Source organism: Schistocerca piceifrons, chromosome 4 (assembly GCF_021461385.2).
Source record: "Schistocerca piceifrons isolate TAMUIC-IGC-003096 chromosome 4, iqSchPice1.1, whole genome shotgun sequence".
NCBI lineage: Eukaryota > Metazoa > Arthropoda > Insecta > Orthoptera > Acrididae > Schistocerca > Schistocerca piceifrons.
In genome coordinates this window covers 29,704,455-29,727,170 of record NC_060141.1, presented here as the reverse complement: position 1 = coordinate 29,727,170, position 22,716 = coordinate 29,704,455, and the positions used below count along the sequence as shown (strand labels likewise).

The 22,716-nt window shown below is 41.0% G+C and overlaps 2 protein-coding genes across 2 annotated transcripts in view; one reads left to right on the top strand and one right to left on the bottom strand.

Annotated features, from left to right (window-relative positions):
- Nucleotides 1-14,116, bottom strand: part of LOC124794888 (E3 ubiquitin-protein ligase KCMF1-like) — a 93,125-nt gene extending 79,009 nt beyond the window's left edge. Inside the window, 2 exon segments of the mRNA XM_047258584.1 lie at nt 7,924-8,091; nt 13,910-14,116. Coding sequence (XP_047114540.1) covers nt 7,924-8,091; nt 13,910-13,925 — 184 coding nt within the window. The 5' untranslated portion in view covers nt 13,926-14,116.
- Nucleotides 14,088-22,716, top strand: part of LOC124794889 (dihydropteridine reductase) — a 56,856-nt gene continuing 48,227 nt past the window's right edge. The window contains exon 1 of the mRNA XM_047258585.1: nt 14,088-14,240. Within this exon, the coding sequence (XP_047114541.1) occupies nt 14,097-14,240 (144 nt within the window). The 5' untranslated portion in view covers nt 14,088-14,096. The remainder of the gene's footprint in view (nt 14,241-22,716) is intronic.

Below are 22,716 nucleotides of genomic sequence, written 5' to 3'. Positions count from 1 at the left end.
AAATCAGGCGTAACTTGTGCAACGGCAGCATATATTCGATTTTTCAGGTCAGCTAAATTGTTTGTCAGGGGAAGAACATATACACAGTCTTTAATGAAACCACGAGAAATGGTGTCACATCTGGGGAGCAAGATGACCATGCAATTGGCCCTTCACAGCCAATTCACTGACCTGGGAAGCCATTATCAAGGAAGCTTGGAATGCCTGTGGGGAAATGTGGTGCACTTTATTGTCAATAGTAAACCATCCCATATCAGTCATCTTCATCTTGTTTTTCCATTTTTGTGGGCTGTGGGCTAAGCTCTCCCTAATCTGTTTGACATAATCATCAAAATGTGGGAGACCTGGTGATTTATCACGTTGCAGTGAATTACCTGCCTCAGCAAATTTACTGTGCCAAGGGTAAATTGTAGGCCTACTTGGAGGTTCTTCAGCATATTCGGTTCAAAATTTACACCAAACAGTTGTTACAGAGTTTGTTTCATGAAAGCAAAACACATAGCAAACATATTCCACACTAGTGAAAGTAGCCATTTTAATTGTGCACTATGCTGGCACTCCTGGTGGCGAAATGGAGTACTGATGCACTATGTGAATCAAATTTGAGGTGGTTATGTACTGAATAGGATTGAGGAGAAGAGAAGTTTGTGGCACAACTTGACTAGAAGAAGGGATCAGTTGGCAGGACAATGTTCTGAGGCATCAAGGGATCACCAATTTGGTATTGGAGGGCAGCGTGGAGGGTAAAAATCGTAGAGGGAGACCAAGAGATGAATACACCAAACAGATACAGAAGGATGTAGGTTGCAGTAGGTACTGGGAGATGAAGAAGCTTGCACAGGATAGAGTAGCATGGAGAGCTGCATCAAATCAGACTCAGGACTGAGGACAACAACAACAACAACAACAACAACAACAACAGCATGTACAAAATGACACATCTACCAATTCTGTAAGTTATCTCAAGTCCTCTTTGATTCATCCTGTATATTTACTGCATTTACATTTTTCTCAAACATTGTATTTAAGAATTTCATTTTGTTTCATGGGTTTTAATTGTTCCAAATAAATGCATTTTCCTGAAATTAATAAAAATCAATGCCATTTCCCTAAAAGTAATTTCCCACATTCAAAACAGAGTTTACATAGTGTTTTGAAACACACTGCATCAGTAACAACAAAAAATTAACTTAAAATAAAATCTTATTACATGGTGTAACAGAACCCAATATGTTTCTCTAGATAGCCAGTGTCCATCAGTATTGTCAGGACTGTCCCAGGGAAGTGTGATAGGATAACTTATTTCCTAAATAAATGATCTGGCAAGCACAGCACTCTGTGGTTGTTTGCTGGTGATGCTGTGGAGTACAAGAAGGTGTCAAAGCTGACTGACTGTAGAAGGATGACTTAAGACAAAATTTCTAGTTTGTATTATGAATGGCAGCTGCATCTAAAAGTAGAAAAATGTAAGCTAATGCTGATGAGTAGGGAAGATAATCCTGCAATGCTCACATACAGCATCAGTAGTATACTGCTTGACAGTCATGTCGATTGAATATCTAGCTGTGACGTTGCAGAGCGATATGAAATGGAAACAGCATGTAAGGATTGTAGTGGGGAAGGTGAATGATTGATTTTATAGGGAGAATTTTAGGAAAATGTGGTTCATCTGTAAAGGTGACTGCATATAGAATACTACTGCAACCCATTCTTGAGTACTGCTCAAGTGTTTGGCATAACCGCCATGTCAGATTAAAGGAAGACATCGAAACAATTCAGAGGTGGGATGCTAGTTCTGTTACTTGCAAGTTCAATCAACATGCAAGTATTATGCAGATGCTTCAGGAACTCAAATGAGGATTGTTGGAGGGAAAGTGACATTCTTTTCGAGGAACAATATCAAAGAAATTTGAAGAACCAACATTTCAGGCTGACAGCAGAACTATACTACTGCTGTGAAATCCATTTCACATAGTGGACACAAATATAAGAGAAATTACAGCTTGTACAGAGGCATAAGACAACTGTTTTCCCTCACTCTATTTGCAAGTGGATAAGGAAATGATATTACTAGTAGTGGTACAAGATACCCTCCGCCATGACCAATAAGGTGGCTCATAGAGAATGAATGTGGATGTGGATGAAAGGAATATGACACAAAATGAATGAGTAGCTTTGGAAGATGAAATTTTGAATGAAACAATGATAGGGGATTAGCAATCATGATGTCATTATAGCCACTAAGATTATGAAAGTTAATAAATTAGTCAAGAAGGTTAGGAGAGTGTTTCTGCTAGATAGATCAGATAAGCAGTTATTAGTATCTCTCTCACACAGTGAATTGGCATCACTCAGTTTCAGCAACATGGATGTAGAGGAATTACGGGCAAAGTTTAAGCAGATTGTAAATCATGGTCTGGAAAGTTATGTGCCTAGTACTCGGTTCAAAAGGGAGTGCACAAATGACGACAAGCAAAGGTTATTAGAGATTTGGGTGTCTGTGAAAGATATATGTGCAAAGCATACAACAACTACCACCATCACAGCTCAGAAAAAGATCTTGCAGAAAACCCGAGGAAATTCTGGTGTTATGTAAAATCGCAAAGTGGGTCTAAGGCTTCTATTCAATCCATCGTTGACCAATCTGGGGTGGCAGTTGAAGATAGCAAAACGAAAGCCAAAGTTTTAAATTTCACATTAAAGAAACCATTCACACAGAATAATCAGACGATCATACTGTCATTTGACCATAGTAGTAATCATCCCTGGTGTAGAGAAACAGCTGAAAGATTTGAAAGTACGAGGACGGTTCAGAAAGTAGCCTCCGATTGGTCACAGTGCGGGTTGTGGGGGGAGTAGCGACGCCATCTGTGCGTTCACGCACTCAACAGGTCAGTCGGCATCAAGCCGTGGTCGAGTGAACGTCGTACCTGCGCTAGTTTAGTTTTTGTGGCAGTTTGAAATGTGTGCTGCAATAGAAAACCCCGCCAAATGTGAAGTGCGTGCTGTCATAAGGTTTTTTTACAGCCAAAGGATATTCTGCAGCAGCTATTCATCGTGAGCTTTGTGCCGTGTACGGACCAAGAGTTATGAGTGAAGGAGTTGTCCGTGAATGGGTACGTTTATTTAAAAGTGGACAAGAAAACGTTCATGATGAAGAGAGGAGTGGTAGACCATCATTGGTGACTGACGAACTCGTTCAGACAGTTGATGCAAAAGTTCGTGAAAATCGACGTTTCTCAATGTCGGAGTTGTCTACTGGTTTTCCACAGGTTTCTAAGACTCTCTTGTACGAGATAGTGACAGCAAGATTGGGTTACCGTAAGTTCTGTGCACGATGGGTGCCCAAAATTCTTACCAACCACTACAAAACTCAAAGAATGGCCTCTGCATTAGACTTTCTGTCACGTTATGAGGACGAAGGAGAACCATTGTTAAACAGAATCGTAACCGGTGACGAAACCTGGATTAAGTACGTGAACCCTGAGACAAAAGAACAATCAAAGATGTGGGCACATTCAAATTCGCCTACCAAACCAAGAAAAGCCTCGCAAGATTTTTCTGCCAGAAAACTGATGGCAACGGTGTTTTGGGATGCCAAAGGGGTGTTGATGGTTGAATTCATGGAACGTGGTACGATCATTAATCAAGACGTGTACTGTGAAACAATAAAGTTACGACAGGCTATACAGAACAAACGCCGTGGTATGCTGACTTCCGGTATCGTCTTTTTGCACGATAACGCCCGTCCTCACTCTGCTCGCAGAACGGCCCTTCTTGAGTCCTTCAAGTGGGACGTTATCAACCATCCACCTTAGAGCCCAGACCTGGCGCCAAGTGATTATCACCTCTTCATGCATTTGAAGAAATGGCTCGGGTCACAGCGGTTTGATGACGACAAAGAGCTCAAAGATGCGGTCACAGGCTGGCTCCAGGCACAAGCGGGTGATTTTCATGCAGAAGGAATTTCAAAGCTTGTGAAGAGATACGATAAGTGCCTCAATCGCTATGGAGACTATGTAGAAAAATAGTGCAAAGATGTAGTTGTAAGATTAAAATATTTTTATTTAACTTGGTGTATTTTTTTAAATCAACCGGAGGTTACTTTCTGAACGGCCCTCGTAAATAAATCATCAGGTCCAGATGGAATCCCAATTTGATTTTACAAAGAGTATTCTATGGCTTTGGCCCTTGCCTAGCTTGCATTTCTCATGAATCTCTCACCCAGCATGAAGTCCCAAGCAACTGGAAAAATGCACAGGCATCTCCAGTATCTTCTGTTTGCTGCAGAATCCTTGAACATATTCTTAGTTTGAATATAATAAACTTTCTTGACATTGAGAAGCTTATGTCCATGAATCAGCATGACTTTAGAAGACATCGTTCATGCGAAACACAGGTTGTCCTTTTCTCATGATATGCTGCGAACTATAGGTGAAGGGCATCAGGCAGATCCCATATTTCTATATTTCCAAAATGCATTTGACACGGTGCCCCGTTGCAGGCTGTTAATGAAGGTACGAACATATGGAATAAGTTCACAGACATGCAAGTGGCTCGAAGACTTCTTAAATAATAGAACCCAGTCTGTTCTCCTCGACAGCGAATGTTCATCACGGTCCAGGGTATCATCGGAGTGCCCTAGGGAACTGTGATAGGACCACTGTTGTTGTCTATATACATAAATTACTTAGCGGACAGGGTGGGCAAGAATCTGCGGCTGTTTGCTGATGATGCTGTGGTGCATGGTAAGGTGGCAAAGTTGAGTGCCTGTAGGAAGACACAAGATGACTTCAACAAAATTTCCAGTTGGTGTGATTAATGGCAGCTAGCCCTAAATGTAGAAAAAATGTAACTTAATGTGGATGAGTAGGAAGATCAAACCTACAATGTTTGGATACAGTATTACTACTGTCCTGCTTGACACAGTCAAGTTTAAATATCTGGGCATAATGTTGCAAAAGGATGTGAAATGGAACGAGCATGGGAGAAGTGTGGTAGGGCCAACAAGCGGTTGACTTCAGTTTATTACGAGAATTTTAGGAAAGAGTGGTTCCCTTGTAAAGGAGACAGCAAATAGGATGCTGGTGTGACCTATTCCCAAGTACTACTCGAGTGTTTGAAATCCGTACCACGTCAGATTGAAGGAAGACATCAAAGCAATTCAGAGGCGGGCTCCAAGATTTGTTACTGGGAGGTGCTTCAGGAACTCAAACGGAAATCCCTGAAGGGGAGGCTTTCTTTTTTTAGAAACCAACATACATTGTGCGTAGGGACTATGAAAATAAGTTAAGAAATTAGGGGCCATAGAAAGGTATTTAGACAGTTGTTTTCCCTTGCTCTATTTGTGAGAGGAACAGGAAAGGAAATGACTAGTAGTGGTACAGGGTACTCTCTGCCACACACTGTATGGAGGCTCGTGGAGTACCAAAGTAGATGTAGATGCACAAAGACAGACTACGAGAGTACAGTACGAGGAGTATACATTTCAGCACACAACTGCACCATTGCTCTAACAGTTACATGGTACCTGCTTTATATGAACACTGTATCGAATTCTTCAGTTGTTGCATACATTGTAAAAGTCCAAATAACTTCAGCAGCAATTTGGCCACTACAACAATGGTGCACAATTGATGGGCTTCCAGGGTAAAGGTAAACACACAAACCATACCAGGGTAACGTGTTTTTCTATATAGCAGGGCAGTCAACTGTAGGGTCTTTTTTTCCTGACAGCAAGACCGTGGTTTGTGGCATGCATCTGCTTTCATTTGTATAAGCTCACTGTGTTCATTAACCTTTTTCTACTCCATCACGTACCTGTGAGCAATTTATTGGGATGTTACCACTATCTCAGAGTTTCACATATTTTGACAACAGTCTGAGGTGCAAAGACTTCTTGCTTTTCTCAACTAGTTTTTCTCTCTCAATTTATTTTAATTCATAATACATCAACTTACTTATATCACCCAAAACCTGGGGAAAATCTTACTCTGGTGGCATGTATGTCAGATGTATTAACTACAGCTATCTGTCGTCGTCATTTGTGGTGGTAACAAAAGGAGGAGAATAGGGAAACTCCGTACAATCACATAGCCTCCAGTAATACACCTAGCCGAATTTCATCATCTAATGGGCAGCCCATCACCAACAGTGCTACACGCTGACCCCCCCCCCCCCCCCCTTTCCCAATTAGAAAGTGTTGAAGAAGGGAGGCAGTTGAGTTTGGAATTTAAACCATGACATTGGAATAAAGTGACAAGGATTTTCAAGCACCCCCCCCCCCCCCCCCCCCCCCCCGATCCCTCCACCAAACAAGACACCAGGAATTTTATATCCCATGTCTACTCCCTGTGCTGCCTTAATTATGGACTTCCCCCACAATCAGGGCATTAACTATCTTTAAGTCAAGTGCCACTGCACATTACTGATGCCTGCTACGTAGGTGAGAAACAATATGAATCATTAATACTTTTTCAGTAATCAACTTTTGCAACAGAGCAAATCATCACAAAACTGAACTATACATGGTGATGAGATAAGACTAAATACAAATTAGCTGTGTTGTTTTTGTGGTCTTTAGTCTGGAGACTACTTTGATATAGCTCTCCATGCAAGTGTCTCCATAACTACCACAAACTACACCCACTTGAACCTGTTTACTGTACTCACATCTTTGTCTCCTTCCACAATTTGTAACCCACACATCCAGCCTCTATGGCCAAACTGAGAATTTTTTTGATACCACTGACCATGTTCTATCAACTTATGCCTGGTTTTGTCAAGTTCTGCCATAAAACTCTTTTCTCTCCAGTTCAATTCATTGCCTTGTTTACCAATTAAGATTAAAAATTCCATCCAACTATTTTAACATTACGTGACAACACAAAAAACAATCCACAGGCATCTACAACTGTTCATCACATTTTATATGATTTACTGTAACCAAGAATCCACCACATCTTGCAGTAAAAGTGGTCTTATGGTGTACCATGGTTTTTTGTTGTGTACTGCATTTGGTAACTGTTTGCGAGGTCAATGATGAGAAGTAAACAAGACGAATTAATAGCTTACACTAGAACACAGTACCACCAAGAAAATAGCATTTGAAAAACATTGTCATGATGTCAAGTGCATGAAATTACGTGACAGCATAATGGAATATATTGTGCAGAATACTGTCATATAAAACAGAATATTCCATAAAATTTAAATTGTACTCTTAGGTACCTGTTTGACCATCACCTCAAAAATCGAGACATCACAAAAATGCTCCTCAAAGCTTTTGAAACAACCATTGTCTTATGCTACAGATCAGTACATCACCACAGTCAGTTTTTCTACAGTCACATTCATTGGCTTCAATAACTCAAAACCAAACTACAACATTGGACTCCCAAGAAATCCTGTCATATTCCAAGAAACAGATAGTACAAGAAATAAATACAAGAACCAGTCACCACCACAATAATCCACAATAGTTACGTCAATAATCATCAGTCTCATGCTCTCCATGTGGAAAGCAAAGCACTCAATTTTGTCTCTATCTTCCACCAAAATAAAGTCATTAGAATTAGTGATTCTCACTGGCACTCAAAAGTGCCAACACGAATTTGAGGGCAATACAGGAAATGTAAAACATGCACACAAATATTTCACAGCTCTGATGTTCTTTGAAAGTTACTGGTTCTTTCACAAGCTCTAATCACAAATGTTTCTCTCTACCAGCCTCAGTTAAGCTATAAGGAAGTTATACCTCTATGCAGATAAACGAATCACAGGGTAAATTAAATAACTTTAACACCATTAAACAGACTCCTTTTGCTAAACTAATTACAGAAGGTGGCAGTGTTAAAGGATGAAAAAGTGCTATAGCAAGAGCTGGATATATTTATAATTTCAGTAAACAGGGACAGTACTCACCAAAATCTGACCTAGTTAGAATACACTGCATAGGGTGCTCAGTCGTGTGTCTTGTGGTGGTTGCTCCTACTTCATAGCATGCAGCACACAAATCATAATCATAGCATATTAAACACTTGTAACGTCGTCCACGAAAATTTCCTCTCAAGCACGCATCACAGCTAACGCCTGGAAAATACACGGGTTCATTATGCAAGCAGCAAATGTAGCACTCGTCCAGTCAACAGTCTAAAACTAAATTGTATGAAGTAACTAAATTTTTACTATGTGCAGCTCTTTCAACGCATTCATTTTTTCCCATTAAACATCACAGAAAAAGAACTATACCCACATCCATGATAAAAGGCATCAATTGCAGCGATGCGGTGCTCAATAAAGGAAGCAGCTGAGCAAATACCAGTGCTAGCAGAAAATGTGGCCAACAGGAAAAGGAGAGGCAACAACAGACAGTTCCTGAGTCTCAAACTGTGTTTGCATACAAGTGTCTCTGCTGTCATGAAAGCTAACCCTTAAAGCACATTTTTTGCTACTGTGCTTCTTAAGAGCAATGGACCACACAGCAAAACAGTATTTTTGGCACAATAACACAAAATTTCAATATGAAATAGTTAGTTTCAGTTGACACCAGCCACCTTCAGATTTTTAGACAAATGCTACTGTTCACTCCAACCACTAAGGAACTGACATTGTCAACATCAACATGAAAATGGCTGCCGATGCCCAAAACTGGTAATTTCGTATTGAAATTTTGTATGACTATGCCAGAAAGTAAGCTATTTTCAAAAAAAGCATTCAAACAAATACTGGAATCTCCAGTATGACTGAAATGTTGTTCTTTGTGAATAGTAGACTTTTATGTCAGTTTGATTGCGGCACTACTATTCATTATACTGTAACTGGTTTGACAGTATGCAGATGGCATTTGAAACAATACAGTATTGTAAATAACGAGATGAAACACTCTTTTTCTGTGTTTTGAAATGTACTCCCAAATAAATAATCATGTTTCACCCTTTATTATGAGTTTGACATGTCTATGTGGCTGATTTACGCACCACAGTAATTATGTGAAACTATAATTACTGAAACAATCTTACTGCATAAATGCTGCATTTATGCAACGCTAAAAATTGTTCCAGAAGGATGGAGCCAGTGGTATAAATGAGGGAATGCCAACAGTACTCAGGTAAGATATATTAATTGCCCACTCAAGATCAAGATGATGATGATGAAGGTAAAGGGCGCTCAACATCGTGGTCAACAGTGTCCTGATGAAAAGTCAGCATGCCAATCTCATGGGTGGGGATGAAGGCTGTCCTCACATCTGGAGCAGTTGATAATGCATTAAGTCTGCCTCCATTCCCTACCAATTTAGGGATGAGGTCTAACAGTTCACAAAAGTTCACCACTCTTAACACTGGAATCTGTATCAGCGAGGATGGTGGGCAGACCTCCATCGAGACTGAGGGCTGCTCCAATTTCAGTACACAGGACACGTGTTGCCAAAATATGCTGAACTGAAAGTGGTATACCACAAACCTCACCGAGTGGTGGATCCTCCAGCTGGAGGAGAAAGCCACGTGTAAAAGAACTATGTCCGATGCGCAGCCTGGTAAGCAGAACCTCCTTCCAGCTTTGTGACTGACATGAAATCAGTCATGCCTGTGTGGTCGATTTGAGCGACCACAGTTTGTTTTCTGTCACCTGCAACTGTTCAGTCTCCCACTGACGTATGATGCATCTATGAGAAAACGAGATGATGGCATGCAATGGGATGGGACACTGAAGGACAACACCATCCCAACATGCTTCTTTGGCTCCTTTGTTGGTCACGATCTTTCCCTGTATTTCGATGTGGCCAGGAACCCAGAAAAGGATCACCTCTTTACCAAAGCATTGGAGCTTCTGTAAGGAGTCAGGGATGAGCTGAATCAACTGGTTTACTGGATACATTCAGTGAAATTCTTGTAGTGCACTAAGCGAGTTGGAACAGACGAGAAACGTCAAATAGTGATCTCTGAATCCTCTCCAGTGCTTTAATAATGCCATATAATTCCACTTCGAGGATTGAGTGAGATGGTACTGGGAATGTTGCAGATCAAAATGACATGAGTGGTGGAAAAGTGCTCTGGGACCAGGCAGTTATGTTCCTAGACGTGTTCAGTATATGATACAGGCTGTCTAAACAGAAAGTTTATCTCTGGTTACGCAGACTTATCCCAGCAAACATTACATTCAGTTTAAAACTGTTTCAAATGTTATATTAGTCCCAAAAAACTACATATGCAAATATTTTTGTTCTAGTTTCCCAGCTTGGTGTGTGCCATTTACTTCCACATCAAACACGGCAGCATGCCTAGACAGACTTATGGATTCATTCACTCATCTAAACTGTAACAGTGAAATAGTTTTGTTACTTAAAACCATATAATTTTAGGACTAAAATAAAATTACTACAGTATTTTCACAGAAAAGCAGATAGATGAATTATTGAAAAAATATTTAGCAGATACTGACTTGAAATAAACAGGTCGCTATAATTAGTGAGACTACATTGAATATCCTGTAGACTTACTGGAAAAACACAAACGAAGAAACAACTTTGCTTCGATGGTCTCACTGGAATTATTTAACACTGAATGCAATATAAGAGGAAGGTTTCTGTTTAGCCTGAATATAAATCAAATTGAATATAAGAAAAACAACAAACTTAGATAGACTGCATTAACAGAACAAAATGTGCACATGAGTTAAGCAGATAACATTTACTAGAATTTCATCAAGTCACATTTGAAACAGTTATAAATATCTAACTATGTGCAGGTACTGGTATGTTACGACATGAGTAAACCGTTCAACTTTTAGATAGTATCAAGTTAAGAACACTGTATAGTCTATCAGACAAAGGAGTCCATTTCAGGAATTAAGTACACACTGGTTGAACTGTACACTTCAATTTTCTGCAGCTTATTTACTGCAACCCTGGAAAAACTTGAACATACCACATATAAAAAATGTTTATTGAGAGTCTCCCAGGACAACACAAGATGTCTAAATACCAAGTGCTGACTTCTAACTGAAATGTGGGAAAATGACAAGATGCAATCTTAAGTATAGAACCTCCCTCTTCCTTCCAGTATCTTCTTTTACAATTGGTTCTCTTTAAGCTCGCCAAATACAAAGAACAAAGACAACAGCTAACAAGACTGTCATTAATAAACAATTACTGTTGGGTGAAGAAATAGGACAACAATGTACTAAAAACGGAAACACCAAAAAAAAGTTATTCTGGGTCAAAAGGAATATTCAGTACTTAACTGGCTTAAACCAATGACATAATGTTAATGTGATGTCACTTTCTGGTGTGTACTGTCACTGTTTGGTTGTCAGTTGGCTAAGACGTGTGAAAGCAAAAAACCTGGTTGTGGTGACAGATTGATTTCTAACACAGCCATTGGGGGGGGGGGAATAATTGTTGCCGATATCACATTATAGTCGCCACGTTTATGACATTTGTTGCACATCATTGATCAAAGCCGTAAACTAGTACTGAAAATTCCTCTTTATCTGTCATACGTTGAAACCAATGCAAAACAGGCCTACAGTAGATGCAAATAACAGAACACCACAAGGAGTATCTATAAGTTAAGTTACTTTCATGTTCCATTTTGCACAATAAATAATCACAATGTGGAACGAATCATTTTAAATTCATATTGAAAATTAATCTATTTGTACTCTAAATAATTCCCCCCACTCCTGAAATGAAAACAAGATAACAGATTAAGTAAGCAATTCTTACCCACCACCTTTTACATGTTACAAACATAGATTTAATTCTTCTACGGAATAAAAGGAGTTGTCAAGGAGAAACTTTTTTTCAATTTATTTTCAAATTTTACCTTGCTGTCAGACATTTTATATCACTGGGTAAGTGGTCAAAAATTTTTGTTGCAGCATTGTGTACCCGTTTCTGTGCTAAAGACAACCTTAATGTTGAGTAATGAACGTCATTTTTTCTTCTGGTATTTTAAGCTTCCAAACTACACCAACCCCACACAAAACAGGAACAGAATCCTTCAGGCTTTCTCAGCTAGGTGTTGTCATGTTGAACAATTGGGTTTCTACCAGTTATTTGTGTCTGTCTTGCATGAAAGATGCGAATAACAAGCAGGATCCTGACTGTTCAACTTGACAGGGACTGAATGACTGACTGCTGAGGATTAGGTGTCATGGGTCTTTATACTCCAACAAAATTTACTCTGTACGACAAAGACCAAGTTCTTTAAGAAATTATGTGAACCTTGACTAAGGGTTCTGAGAATATTTCCTTTTCTGCATCTTTTGTACCATTTATCCAAATCGCTTTTACTTCAGAGTGTTTCAAAAGTAACTAGGCCTATTCAGTTTTATACATGGGTCGTATACAGTTTTTGTTTTGGTAGAAAGTAGGCACAGAATTATTACAAAACACATTTCCTTTGCAATGTTATGCTGTTAAAGCCACCACAGCCTTGAAAAAGAAAATTATGGAAAAGAATCTACTGCATGAGAGAGTACATCAAGGCAACAAAAAATTATAATATTATATACTACATATTTTAGTTGGGTTTAAAATCACAAGTATACTAGTTGATTATGTTTGGAAAGGGCTGAAATAATGTGACCTTTTCTTCACCTTTACCATACAAACTACATTTTCAGGGTGGTGTGGTGTTACAGAAGCAAGTTTCTGAACATACATTTTAATTTACTTTTGTGTAATAAGTCTGGCAGGTGCAAATAGTGTTAAGCATAACAGTCTTAGTGCACCTTTATTTACATGTAGTAACTTTTTTTTTTAAGTGAAAATTCTTTGTAGAAAAAAGACTACGCCGAAGACATCCTGTGAATGCAGAACTGTCACCCTAGTACGAGAGCATTTTCATTATCAGCAGGTAACAACAGGAAGGGAAGCTATCATTTCCAGCCACAATATCAATATCTAGCATCAATTGGAGGATTTTGATGTAAACAGTACAGCTGTCAATAGCTGGACAATATTTTTTTTCAATTCTGGAAATATAACTTTATACAGAAAATAGCACTGAGTAAGTTATATCTTCAAGTTTCTCCGCATATCTGCCACCTTCCAATTATATAATGTAAAAATAAGAAAATATACTATCATTTTACGAACATCAAAATATTTACACAAAAACTGTTTTACCAATTAAAGAGACTGCATGATATACAATATTATACTTTATTAACTTAGTAAACAAACATTTTCCATAGTACAACAAACTTTTAAGAACGCAAAGACATTAGTAAACCATATTCAAACAGCTCTTACTCGTAATAACAACTTGACAACAGACAGTAGTGGAATGAACGTCATGTAAACGTAAATACGGGCAAAAAATTACAAAGAAAATGAATGCAGTCCGAGGTGGATCTGTGTAAACTACTGGTTGCGCTATCGAGTTCGGGGAACAGCCACTGAGTGCTCACACTTTGTACAGATCATATAAAACATCATTTATGACATTAACATTTAAATGCACTAGACAGCAGACTGGCATACTGTAGCAGCAATTCGCACGCAATGCAGCTCATATATTCTCACAATCTCGCTCGCAACCAGGATAAACGTTGTCTCCATTATGACGTGTTCAAATTACTAGTGAAAGGGAGGTCATCACATTTTATCTCAACAAAGAAATTTTCAGATGGACTGTAACATTTTCAAGATTATTTCTAATAAGTGCCTACGGCAGTTCACACTTCACTACAAATTTACACATCATTCTGCGTGTCAATACGAAAACCTGCAAAGTTACTGTTCGAAGTACGAAACGCCTTAAGAAAGAGACTTTATTCTGGCGAAAAAAATCCCGCAATGTTTATTCGATGTTAAAATACAGTAGCAGATCACGCCGTTATTATAATAAGTCCACAGGAGGAATAAACCCTGTTCTCTGACCTGTGATACAGTATCACTCACCTTCATGTCGGGACATTTCAGAGAGTGCTCGAAGCCCTCCTAATTTTACCTGCCCTTAGTGAATTCCTTGGATTCTACGCTATCGATAATATCTACGTATACAAATATATATTCATCAGCACAGTCCCATCGACGAAAATTTCTCAATATAGCCCCATCTCTAAACCTAACCCTCAACTAGGCCATAATGACGTCACACGAATTTGTGTCCCATCATTCCATACGGAATCACAGAGGAGAAATGGCTGAAAGGATTGGACGTGTTTTCGTTTACGGAGGAAAAGGCGCTCTTGGCGCGGCTTGTGTTCAACATTTTAAAGCTCAAAAATGGGTAAACACTCACTTTCTTAATTATATAACTATGTTTAGAATATGAAGATCATATAGATTCGTGAAGATACTTACAAGAGATATTTTCTGTGAGGAGCCACTCTTGCTGGATGTAGAAAGCGTATCCACATTGCATTCGATGGCTCAAAAAAAAAAAAAAAAATAATTAAAAAAATTACTAGGTACATCCAGTTGTTTTCCAAATTAGCGATAGAAGACCATGAATAGCCAAGAGCTCTATGGTATGTCGCCGTGAAAACGTCTCTGATCTTTCTGAGCAGGTGTTGCAGCCTCGCATACGGATAGAATTGTGGTTGCTAAATTTATACCATGTAAGACTTCCTGAATTGGAAGCAAAATTTTAGAGATGTATCGAATATCTGCCCATAATGAACGGAAGGTGCCCTATTAATGCTGTCCCGTTGATATGCGTGTATATTAGAAAATTGTATGCCAATTTAGGCAATTCGAATTAATCCGCTAAATGTGTTAGTCTGCCAAATTCGTGAACTTGGAATTTTACATGTTTCGCGTAATGGTTACGTTAAATTATACGAACGTTTAGTTCAATCACACGATTGCTGAAAACTGATGAGTGTCATTTCATGCGTGCTTATCTGTAGCCTACCCATCATTTTACGTCAAATCAGCCAATTTTAGAAATAGTTTCCGTCTGGCTATCTCAGATTTTGTTAAAACTTTTACCATATGCTGTATGCTGGCACCAGCGCCATTAGCTTGAAGACAGACGATGAGAGTATTATCGTGAATAATTAATCACGTTTGACAGCCCTTTTAACACTTAACTTTTGCAGTGCGAAATCTGTAACTTGCTGTTTCTACCCAACTATTGGCGCCATGTTCAAATATAACAAGGATGAGGTCAGTGAGGTGACAAATGTTCCACAACTGTTGCTCAAAGTTCGAGAAAAACAAATACGTGACCACCCCAGTTTCAACCATTGATATTCCAGCCTAAAACTTTTTTGTGTCACGATATTCGGTTATCTATCAAGACAGCTGATATTAGACCACATGATGAATATTAATTTCAAGATTGTTCACTTAGCTTCAAAGGCAAGTGACTTCGTCGAATTATAAACACATGTTTGATACAGATGGATCCATAAGAATCATTTAATTTTCAGTGCCATGTAAATGGGAAAATGGAGTTGGTCCATGATAGCTTTGCTACTATCAATTTAGAAAAATTGTTAGTAGCTCTGTAGCTATACAGGAATAGTCATAGGTATGTCTCTTCTTACGGGTTCCTTAGCCTGAATTGGGTCACTTTATCAGGTTCCCAAGTCTGTTACAGTGTTTCTGAGCAGGTTTTCAAGCCCACTGCTGGGTTGGTCAGGTTTTGAAGCCTGAGCTACTCTGTAGTATTGATTTGATTTGAAGTTTTGTTCGATTTTGAGACAATTTGCACAGGGAACTTGTACTGGCATCCCATCATTGTTGTGGATGGAGCAGGAGTGTTGGCAATAATGTGTTGCTCTGAAACCCAGCAATAGTCTTTTCTGTCTGGCCAACAGAACAAACATGCAGGGCCCTCGGGATGCATTAAGTCTCTTAGCACATTATTCTATTAAAGTGATAAGTCATAGATGTTCCTAATTCATCATTTATTCTCATAAATACAGGCTACCTATTGTCCAGGTTGGAGATTAAAAATGTTTTCTACAAAGCAGCTTCTGATAGACTGATCAAAGTTAGCTATAAAAGATGCTGTATCGTTTGAAACTTTGCCGATAAAAATTGTTTTTTTTTTAAATCTGTTGGTACAGATTGGTGATAACCTCTTGTTCCAAAAAAGGTTTAGCCATTTTCAAACCTTTCCTTTTGAGCCAATTTTACAGTATCAACTTCAGCCCCTTCAACAAACAGCAACTTGTTTCCATGCATGTTCTCATCACAAAATATGAACAAATGACATATATATCACTGAAGGCTTTTGCTGTTGCACCAATTCCATCACATGGTAATTTACCATGGTATGTCCCAAAGAATTTCTATTCAGTGTTGCTCACAAAATCATTTGCATGATTACATAAGATATTGTTCATTAGATTTTTGTGTTGGACGACAGAACCCACACTAAAAATAATTACTGACCCTGAACATAATTACTTTTGCATTCTAGGAGACCACTCATTGAAAAGCAGAAGCATTGAGTTGTATATAGGCGCACACAGAGAGGAAGAAAACTTGCTAGCTTTCGGAGTAATCCTTTCATGAGCTGGAGTAAAAGTAAATACACACACTCATGAACCTATGCCCTTACATGGTGCTGGCTGGATTGACAGTACCTGTAACGCATTTTGGCAGATGGACTGGTTGTGTAGGGTGGTGGGTTACGTTGGGTGGGGCTGATAGGAGGAGGAGGAGGCAGGAAGAGGGATTGGGGGTGGGTGCCATAGAGTGGTCCACTATGCTCTTGGCCTTGACCACTCATTCAGGTTGACAGCTGGTCCAATGATTGCAGCAGAGCTTGTGTATGACATGGCTGCTTTCACAGGTGGTTCGGCTACTGATGGGGTAAGATAAGCCTGTGACAGGACCCTCAACCCCTGGTCTGATTCAGGTTCATTGATGATAGATTTTGACTTCACCACTTCTTTCCCATTCACTTCGAGTGGTCCTCTTCTATACAGCATGCCATGTTCTTGGACATGACCTCCGTCTCGCTGATGACTCCATCCGCAACTCTGTCCACATTAAACCTAATAACCACCAACAGTTCCTGCATTTTGATAGCTGCCATCATTTCTGCACCAACATCATGACTCTCCTCCAGTGGAATGTTCATGGCCTTCGGTCCCACAAAGAGGATTTACGACTGCTTTTAGCATCACAGTGTCCCCTTGTACTCTGCCTCCAGGAAATGAAATTGCGCCCTCATGACCCCTTTGAGCTTTCACATTTCTTGCTGGTTCGTTTTGACCTTCCCCTGAGGTTGGCATTCCATCTCATGGGGGCGTCGTGCTGCTCATATGGGATGACATTCATAATCAACCCATCTCCCTGACTACCCATCTGCAAGCCGTTGCAGTTCACCTTTTCTTCCCCCCTGACCTTTTCCCTCTGTACCATTTATGTCCCTCCATCATTTGATGTCACCAGGGCAGACATCCTTCAGCTTATTGGGCAGCTATCTCCCCCATTTCTGCTACTCAGTGACTTTAATGCGCATCTTCCCATTTGGGGGTCTCCCAGAAACTGTCAGAGAGGTGCCACCTTGGCTGATCTTAATCAGCTCAACCTCTTCTGCTTTAATACTGGAGCACCCACTGTCCTTTCCAACTTCCAGCTCACCTATTCCCATTTGGATCTATCTTTCTGCAGTGTCCAGCTTGCCCATCATCTTGAGTGGTCCATTCTTTCTGATGCCCACTCGAGTGACCATTTCCCATGTGCTATCCCATTGCTGACACCTACCCCACCTGTTTGTACACCGAAATGGCAGCTTACTAAGGCTGACTGGCGGCTTTACTCTTCCCTGGCGACCTTCGAAGAAAAGATTTCCCCAGTTGTGATTACCACATGGAATCTCTCACAAACATTATCCTTACTGCTGTGGAATGTTCCATTCCTCACACTTCCTCTTTACCAAGCCGTGTCCAAGTCCCTTGGTGGACTGACGCGTGCCGCAACGCAATTCGCGCACGGAGATGGGCTCCCCGCGTATTTAACCATCATCCTGTGATGGCGAACTGCAGTCATTACAAACGGATGCGTGTAAAGTGTCATTGCATTCTTCGGGATACCAAAAAACCTAGCTGGATTTCATTCTCTAGTTCTTTTATCTGTTTCACCCCTTCCGGAACCAAGATCCATTCACCAAATTCCGGCCTGACAGTAGCAGACGATGTTATCGTGGACACCTGCTGGAGAACTGGTATCCTCCGTACTCTTTTCACATGGGGCTTCCGTGGCCACCTGCCCTGTTTCCTTCAGGAATTTTTAAAAGTCAGAGTTTTTAAGGTGCATGTGGGTTCTGCCTTGTCGGACACCTTTATCCAGGAAAATGGTGTGCCTCAGGGTTCCGTCCTGAGCATTGTCCTCTTTGCTATCGCCACTAACCTTATAATGGCCTGTCTCCCGCCGGGCATCTTGGGCTCCCTTTTTGTTGATGATTTTGCCATCTACTGCAGTTGTCTTTGGACCTGTCTCACTGAGCAGTATCTGGAACAATGTTGTGATCGTCTTTACTCCTGGAGCATCGACAGTGGCTTCCGTTTTTCCACTGACAAAACCATCTGTATGAATTTCAGGCGGCGCAGTTGGTTTCGCCCACCGTCTTTACATCTTTGGCCTGTTGCCCTTCCGTTCATTGAAACCACAAAATCCCTGGGGTTCATAGTAGATAGGAAACTCTCTTGGTCCTCCCATGTGTCTTACCTGGCAGCCCACTCTTCGTGGCTGCTCAGTGTCCTGTGTGCCCTCAATGGTGCTTTGTTTATGCATCTGCATGTCCATCCCTCTTACGCGATCTCAGCACTATCCACCATTGTGGCATCCGTTTGGCGACTGGTACCTTTACACTAGCCCGGTTGACATGACAGTCTGTATGCAGAAGCTGCTGAACTACCACTGTCCTACCGCTGTGACTTTCTTCTCAGCAGGTATGCATACCGTTTGTCTGCCATGTGTGGCCACCCATCCTATGCCTCCTTCGATGATTCCTTTGATCGCCAGTATGGGGCGCACCCCTCTTCTCTGTTACCTTCTGGAGTCCACTTTCGGCACTTGCTACGGTGACTTCATACTACCTGCAACTTTCCCGGTGGGTGTGAACCCTTCACCACGTTGGCTTTGTGAAGCAGCCCATGTTAACGTTGGCCTTCATTCTCTTACTTAGGACAGTATTCCAGCCTCGCTCTATCGCCTTCAGTTTCACGACCTTCTCATGGAACTTCATGATGGTATCTTTGTATGCACTGATGGCTCTCGGACTGACCATGGGGTCGGGTGTGCCTTCGTCATTGGCACCTATGTCTTTAGATATCGGCTTCCGGCACACTGCTCAGTATTTACAGCCAAGCTCTTCACACTGTATCTGGCTACGAGTACATCCGGTGACACAGACTTTTCAATTGTGTCCTCTACTCAGACCCTCTCAGTGCCCTTCGAAGGCTATGTGCACTGTACACCATCCGTGTCTTAGTGTAGTGGGTCCAGGAAAACTGTCACTTACTCACTCTTGTTGGAGCCACTGTGATGTTTATGTAGGTCCCTGGTCATGTTGGTGTGCCAGGAAATGAGGCTGCTGCCAAGGCTACAGTCCTTGTACCTGAGCCCGCTAGTTCCTATATTCCCTCTGATGATCTCTGTGTTGCAGTCTGTCAGGAGGTGGTGTCCCTTTGGGATCGCCAATGGTCCACCCGCCACGGGAATAAGCTCCAGCTTATTAAGCCTCTCCCAGCAGCTTGGGCAACCTCCTCTTGGCCCTCCTGCAGGGAGGAGGCCATTTCAACTGGGCTGTGTATTGGGTACTGCCTTTTTAGCCATCGTCATTTGATAAGTGGCGCTACCATGCCACTTTGTACACATTGCACCCACATTTTAAATGGCCACCACTTCCTGACGGAATGCCCATTTTTTAACCGTTAATGTTCCCGCTTGTGTTTGCCGACTGAGTTATCGGTTGTTTTAGCAAATGACGCGTGGGCTGTCGACCGCGTTTTACTTTTTATCTGCTAAAGCAATATGGTGGAGGCCATTTAATTTTTAGTTTTGGACCTCCGTTTCTGTATGGTTTCTTTCTTAGCCCTGTCTCCATGTCCCTGTTTTTAGCTGACTTCTCTTATGTCCATTGGGACTGAAGTATAGTCGTTTTTTAACTCCTCTCTGTCTTCGTGTTCTATAGTTTTGATTTGGGCGCGTATAACCCCAGTTGTTTTTTTGTGCCCTAAAGCAAAACAAAACCATACCAAAATTTCCCGACCAAAAAATGCCTCCCATACAGCCTAGCCACCCATGGATGATATATCTGCAGTGATGCAAACTCCCTTGCCCATTATACTGAAGACATTATGAAGACCTTCACAGACAGGCAGTACCCCCGTCCCCAAAACCTAGTGCACAAGCAAATTTCTCCACACACACACACACACACACACACACGTGCGCGCGCGCGCGCACACACGCACACGCACACACACACACACACACACACACACACACACACGCACACATCAAGAATCAGCTACAAAATAATGGGGGCCTCGACACTCACTGTCACCCTGGACTGTAGTAACTGGACCATATCTTTCGCCAGGGCCTTCTCTCTTTATGCACTGAAATGGGGGACATCCACCCTGATATCCTTTCCACACTTCCTAAAGTGGTGTTCTGTCACCCATACAACCTTCACAACATCGTAGTCCATCCCTGTGCCACTGCCACTTCCAACCCCTTGCCACAGGGATGATATCCCTATGGCAGACCAAAGCACAAGACCTGCTCCATCCATCTACTCAGCTTCTCCTACTCCAACTGCCACAGGCTTATGCTACCCTATCAGAGGCCATTGCCACCTGTGAAAGCAGCCCTGGCGTATACCAACTGTGGTACAAACACTGCACAGCTTTCTATGTTGGTATGACTACCAACCAGCATGGCCACTGCCAAACTGCTGCCAAGAACGAAGTTGAACACCTGATAGCACAACATGCTCAATTTCAATGGCTGGTTTACAACCCAGGCCATCTTGATCCTTCCCTCCAGCACCCACTCCTCTAAACTACACAGATGGGAGTTATCCTCTCAATACATCCTCTGCTCTTGTAATAATATTGTCCTGGCCTCTGTCTCAGGTAACCCAATGTCCCTGCACTCTCCACCCAACAGTTTCCCCTTCCTCCATCCTGCCACCCCATTCCAATTCATGTTCCCACGTCAACTACAGTGTGTACTCCTACCCACTCACTGCCTCCTACAGTCATGCAGCACATGCATATCCTGTATACCTGTTACCTCTCCCTCCCCCACATTCCTTCCTGGCAAACCAGCAGCCTCTCCCCAAACCCCTAGCCACCCTCCATTAATCCTCCTCTGCCTGCCTCTCCTTCTATCCACCGCATCTGATACTATTCCCATCACACCACCAGTCCACCTGCCAAAATGTAGGCACTGTATAATGTCATTGTGTGTGTGTGTGTGTGTGTGTGTGTGTGTGTGTGAGAGAGAGAGAGAGAGAGAGAGAGAGAGCATGTGCATTTTACTGCAGCACGTAACAGGATTTTTTCTTTTTGTGTATGCCTATCGACCACTCGGTGTTTTTTGGTGAATGAATTCCGTTAATCCAGTAGTATTTAAGTTTTACCAAAACTTTCTTACAACAAATAATATAAGTAGTGAATTTCCCTAATTGTAGCGTGTATGTGCTCAATCGGCCACACACACTGCTGGCTTTGTTGCTTCACAATGTAGTGATGGGCCTCAGTTTATTTTTAATGATTTTATTTAAATTCCAGTTTATATGGCCGTAAAAGTAAGTAGACTCTCATACATCCATTTACATCTAGTATGCACTTACCACAGTAAACCTGCTTATCTTTGAAGCAAAATATTATCCATTACACAAAAGAAACAAACTAGTGAAAATGAGTCCTTAAGAGACAAAAATCTGCTCTTTCTAATTGATCCAGTTAGAAAAAAAAAATTTGACTGCCATTCCAAGATATTTGACCCTGAACATTATCAAATGTGACTATTAAATTGAAGATAATCAGTTTAGGCCCAAATATTTTAATAACTAAAAAAGCTTAATAGTTAATATTTATCATGTGATCTAACATGAACTTTCTTGATCAAAGAAACTTATCTTAATATAAAAATGTTTCAGACTGAAGATATCAATCGTTGAAACTGTGGTGGCATGAGTATGGTAGGGTAGGTTTTTGCCACTTTGAGCAGCAACTGGCAAAAATATGCTATCTCTTTGATCTTGTCCATGCTTTATTTGAATATGGCAACAAAACTGAAGTAGAAAACACCAATTTGCAGGTTTCTCATTACAATAGTCAACTTGTAAACAGTTGTCGAACATGATGATTTAATCGTAATAATACACTCATTGGCCAAGTGACCTCCAAATTGATGGCCTTAATGCCAAAAGCACAGCAAATCCTGTGCTAAAACTTTACAGAACTGCCTTTGAGATATGTGTGCAGCTACAGTAAAAGTTTTAACAAAATTGGAGATTGCCAAACCTCTGGTTGACATGACATGGAATGGCCCATGAGTCTTAAAAATTGTTTGTAGCAGACTTCCCCAATTAACGTTAGTTGCTCCAGAAGAAAATAGTTTGATTTCTCCTCGGGAGGGGAGGGGGGGGTGGGGGGGGGGGGGGGGGAGGGGGGGAGGAGGATTCAAGGCCAAAGGAAAATTTCCTTTGTTTTTAAATACAACTTTTTTACTATTATGTTTTAGCTTATGCCCAGCTGAAGAGTTGCCAGACCTGCAGTCCT